A 5,502-nucleotide genomic window follows, 5' to 3' on the forward strand; every position below is an offset into this window, starting at 1 on the left:
AGGGGGAGGGAAATGGGAGGCGGTGGCGGGGAGGAGGCAGAAATCCTCAATAAATAAATAAATTTAAAAAAAAATAACTTCATAATAAAAAAAAAAGAAACTGCCTTGGCCTGTTGATAGGGCAGAATTTAGGTAGATGGAGAAGATGGAACTGAATTCTGGGAGAAAGAAGGGCCGAGAAATAGACACCATGGATCTGCTGCCAGAGTCAGACGCAGAACCTTGCCGGCTTACCGACTGTAAGAATTGTGTAATTGCGGCTTACCGATTAGTAGAAATGGGTTAAATTAAGATGTAAGAGTTAGCCAATAAGAAGATAGAGCTAATGGGCCAAGCAGTGATTTAATTAATACAGTTTCTGTGTGGTTATTTAGGGGCTAATCTAAGCCGGGACGGCCAGGAACCAACAAGCGGTCTCCTCCTCCTACACCCGTTACAGTTGAGGGGGGTGCTTGGGTGTTAATCTCCAATTCAGGGCTCTTAGCATGTACCACTGTCCTTCCACTGGGAAGATTAGCTGTACCTCAAATCTCTGGTTTGTACATGTTTCTCTTTCTTTCATTGTAGTTTTTCATTTGTTTGTTTGTTTGTCTGTTTTGAGACGGGGTCTCACCAAGCAGCCATGTAAACCAGGATAGCCTAGAATTTACCAAGTTACCCAGGCTGGCCCCCAAAGCCAGTATGTGCAGTAGGATCAAAAACCCATTGCCATTGTTCTTGAGTTCTCAGTAGTCCTCATTGTCCTCTATATTCAGCGAGTCCGGTTTTATCCCAGGCTTTTTCAGACTCAGGCCAGCTGGCCTTGGTGAATTCCTGAACGAACATCCCCATTGTCTCAGAGTGTGGGTGTACCCCTCGTGGTCCTGAGTTCCTTGCTCGTGCTCCCCCTCCTTCTGCTCCTGATTTGGACCTTGAGATTTCTGTCCGGTGCTCCAATTTGGGTCTCTGTCTCTGTCTTCTTTCATCGCCTGATGAAGGTTAATATTCAGGGGGATGCCTATATGTTTGCCTTTGGATTCACCTTCTTATTTAGCTTCTCTAGGATTGCGAATTATAAGCTCAATGTCCTTTAATTATGGCTAGAAACCAAATATGAGTGAGTACATCCCATGTTCCTCTTTTTGGGTCTGGCTTACCTCACTCAGGATAGTGTTTTCTATTTCCATCCATTTGTATGCAAACTTCAAGAAGTCCTTGTTTTTTACTGCTGAGTAGTAGAAGTCTAATTTTTGAAGCCACATCAAAGCTTGTCATGGTGGCACACGTCTGCAATTCTAACGCACAGGAGGAAGAGGAGGAGAATCCGGAGCTCAGGCCATCCTTGGCTACATAGGGACTTCAAGGTCGGCCTGGGCTACACTGGCCTCAAAACAAAACGAGTCATGCCAACTTGTTATTGGAAATGAGATGTTGTTTAAGTAGCCAGGACTGAGGCAGAGGACCACTGCCCCAAATGCAGGAAGTTAATAAAAATCACTGTGGTGTGTTCAGTCACCTTGATGGTGACTGTACCACACTAGGAATGACAGGGAAGTGTGGATGACGGTGTGGATTCTCAGCCTCATGAGAACGGATTATAGATAGGCAGGAAATTGCCTGGGAATATAGATAGGCAGGAGGAAATACTGGACACCTGCAGGTCCCCACGAGGCCTGATTCCAGGCACACTCCTAGAATCCTATCCAAGTCAGAGAATACAAGCTGCGTTCTTCAGAGTGGCGTGCACACCACTGCATCAGACCTCCACAGCCCTTTAAGATGTGCAGACAAGGCCAAATGTTAGTCCCTAGCTGAGAGTGAGCACAGAGAACAGGAATACTGCCCTCCAGTATTCCTACAAGTTCCACAGGTGAACCGCCCCAAAAAGCACAGGCCTTACATTACTTTTGCTGGCACAAGTGCCAGTCCTCTTCAGCTAGGTCTCAAGACAGAAGGACCCAATCAAGAGGCCCAAGACGGTGAGATGACCCCATGACTCTGGGGTGGGGGACGGGAGCAGAGAGGCCAAAAACCTATCAGAGGCCACCATGAAAGGGGACAATTGAGCTTTCAGCATATTTGAGAAGATAGGATGTAACCAGGTCATGCTTCGTTAGGGCTTCTGCTCAGCTCTTGATGACTAATTGGTTGGCACAAACTCGCACAAATGGAGGAAACTGGGTAGAAAGGACATGACCCAAGTGATTTGGGGCAGAGGAAGGATGGAATGTCGTATGTGGGAACTCAACTTTGTCCTTTACTGTCCTGCCAAAACCCTCAGAGTCCTGGACCTACGCACAGCCTGAGCACCAAGAGCTTCTCCAGACATCCACAGACTGCCATCTCACCTAAGACATGGGAGCAGACGGGCGAGCTGCTGTCTCACCTAAGACATGGGGGCAGACGGGCGAGCTGCTGTCTCACCTAAGACATGGGGGCAGACGGGCGAGCTGCCGTCTAAAGGTCATAAGCACCTCTTCAAGTCACTACCGCTCTTTCAGTGAGCGTGAGTCAGTCAAGGGAGGAAGCACGGCAACTTAGCGGTACCTGTCTCGTCTTTGTCTCTTCCTAAAACAGTAGCAAGGGAGCCATACGATGCAACGCAAAGGAGCAAGCACCATCTCCAACCCAGACAGGTGATCTGGGGGCCATGTTAATGGGACGCACAGACATGAGTGGCAGGAGCTCAAGCTATTTCCTTAGAGACTTCCAAGCAAAAGGGAATGAGGAGAGCTGCCCAGCTTTAGAGAGAACAGAAGAGAAGCCTCGAAGGCCAGGCTTACTCAGTTATGGAAGGAAGAGGCCTGAAGGGACTGGCAAGATCACTCCGTCCAAAGGTCTCATACTACAGGTTGAGTCATAAGCAGGTTCCACACTTTGACCTACTGAAAATTTATTCTCAGGAATTTACTCCAAATAGGGAGAATGAATATACGCCACCGTTCATTGTAGTGATTTTTTTCTCATTGGGGGGTACTTGGTTTGTATATTGTGTTAAATCAGGAAGCAGTTTTAAGGGAGAACCCAAATATTCTTGTTTTAATATAGTAATAGTTTAACTGTAGAATGCTTTTGACAGTTCCCAAGTAACCAACAAGAGTGAAAAGGGAAATGCAGGGGCACAGCTACTCAGTGGCCTATGAGGAAGACCCCAAAAGGTGACCATGAAGTGTGGAAGGAGGCAATCAGAGCTGATGCGGCATGCGCGCTCACTTAACTGTAAAGCACACACCGTGAACTGCAAAGCCGCCTGCAGAGCACACGGGAAGCCTGGGAACTTCAGGGAGACTGAAGATGAGATGCAAGTTAACACCTCCACATTTTTGCAATGTTGACTCACTAAACTATAAACACACACACACACACACACACCCTGAAGGCCCAGTCTGTCCTATTCTTATGAATGAACCATCTGTAGGTCAGTGACCAGGTTCAACCCAACATTATCAATAGGTCAAATATGTCAATATATTGAGCTGGAAATGAATGCCAGACAGTGACCTTCTTGCTTTCATGTCATTCTGAGATTTCCAAATATGGTTCAAGGGTCTGATGAGTAATCTTTGCGGGCAAGCATGTCCCAGGACCTTGACAATGCCAAGCAGGAAGCGTTTAAAGTCTCTGGCAGGAATCAGAGAATTACACTCCGACCACGCACACACTTTGCCTTGTGACAAGCTGTTTTTGACCTGTGGAGTCACATCCTCCAAGATGTGGCTCGGGCCAGCTACAAACCAGTCTTCCCACAAGCCAAGGGACCTGCTGGGTCCTTGCTTTCTTTGTGAGGAAACTCAACCCAGGAACTGACAAAGGCTGGCCCTTCCTCCAGAAGGATCTGGTGTGCATTAATGGAGACTGTGCTCCAGACTTACCCCAGGTTAGAACAAAAGGCCAGTCACTATAAGGAGCCAAGGAAATGAAGAGATTTTGCAAACTAAGGGGGTTCCCCTTAGGGGTGGCATCTCTGTCCAGCAGGGAGGAGCAGAAAGCGAGCTCTGAAGCAGGGCTGCAGAGGACTTTGCGTCCCTCAAGCAGTCAGCAGAGGGCTCTGCGAATCTAGCCAACAATGACAGAAGGAAAATAATTGACTCCCGGGAACGCAGTCAGAGGGAGTTGGCTCCCAGCACAGGGGGGCTACAGGGACCACACTCGGGATCGGCTAACCTCAGCCTGATCCTTAGTTCACTTTTAATGCCTGGATGACCTTGGTGGAGTCTGGCTGCCCAGGAGACGGCTATTTCTATCAGCTCAGATGCTACTTTGTTGGCAGTCACGGAGTGTGACCAGTGCAACAGGCTGGGTCATTTTAGCCAACCGGAGAGAGTCCTGACTTCATCCGTCAACTGCAGCCCGCCTTGATTTTATAGAGTGGGGCAAAGTAGGTAAAAGTCCACACCATTAACAGGACACCGCTGGCCAATAGCACATGCTTAAAAAAAACAACCCAAAACTACAGCTGTATTAAAATATACATCCCAGCCATGCCAAATGGCATGACCTTGTAATTCTGAGTACCTGGAGGCTGAGGCAGTAGTCTGAGACTACTGTGGGCTATATAAGGAGACCCCATCTCAAAATAATCAAACTAAACCCACATTCCTTGTGATGCCCTGATTTTATGTGATTCAAACAAATGAATCATCAACCAGGTGCAGTTTACAAAGCTCTGATTCTTTACAAATGCCTCCCTCCATTGTGGCCTCGCCCCTAAATGGCCCTGAGTTGGGCATAAAGCTCTTTGAGCTTCCTAAAGACTTCCATATCCCATATTTGCCAAGAGGACTTGGGACAGTAAGGAATGTGGGAGGCTCGCCACCTTTTCCCCTCTGGGGCTGTCACTGCTATCGGCTCCCAGTAACTTTTCTAATAAGGTCTCTTAAATACTTTTTTCTTTCCACACTGGGGCTTGAACCCGGGACCTCATGCAAGCCTGGCAAGCACCCAACCACTAGAGCTACCCGACCCCCAGCACCTTAACCCCTTTTGGTGTTGCGAGGGCATCAGCTGAGTTTGCCAGTGTAGACAGCCAGGCACCGCAGTCCTTACCTTCTTGATCTGATCCTCCTTCAGCTTGGCGAAGTAAAACGCCATCAAGTGTACGGCAAACATGTTTCCCGAGTTTGGTTGTTCCTGAGACGGGCAGAGATTTCCGTACGGTTGCTGCTCTCCCTCTGCGGACTGCTGCACACCTCTCGTTCAGGCTGGGAGCTAGGTGCTAGAACTAAATACTCCCAGCTGCTCGGTTCAATGATTAAACTTTGCCCGTCTCTGGTCCCTCCCTCTGCCGCACACTCAGTTATCTCGCAGGAGGCTCTGGTGGGAGCTGCGGGCCAGCCGAGGGGGAGGGGGAGGCTGGGGACTGATGGGTTGACTATTTGAGAAACGGGCATGACAAAATCTTGTTGCCAAGCAACACTCTCACGCCAATGCTTCAAGCCCACTCAGCCAAGGGAAACCTTGTGAGGAGTTGGGGAGCAAAACAAAGCCAACTTTAAGCAGTGGACCTGTTCTGTAGGTAAACTC

At 48.5% G+C, this 5,502-nt stretch overlaps 1 protein-coding gene across 1 annotated transcript in view; it reads right to left on the bottom strand.

The window, feature by feature from the left end:
• The window catches only part of Hkdc1 (hexokinase domain containing 1), a 39,414-nt gene extending 34,225 nt beyond the window's left edge, over window positions 1-5,189 (bottom strand). Inside the window, exon 1 of the mRNA XM_005360104.2 lies at window positions 5,026-5,189. Within this exon, the coding sequence (XP_005360161.1) occupies window positions 5,026-5,088 (63 nt within the window). The 5' untranslated portion in view covers window positions 5,089-5,189. The remainder of the gene's footprint in view (window positions 1-5,025) is intronic.
• Window positions 5,190-5,502: the final 313 nt, after the last annotated feature.

The sequence above is a fragment of the Microtus ochrogaster genome, linkage group LG2, assembly GCF_000317375.1.
Source record: "Microtus ochrogaster isolate Prairie Vole_2 linkage group LG2, MicOch1.0, whole genome shotgun sequence".
In the NCBI taxonomy this organism is placed as follows: Eukaryota; Metazoa; Chordata; class Mammalia; order Rodentia; family Cricetidae; genus Microtus; species Microtus ochrogaster.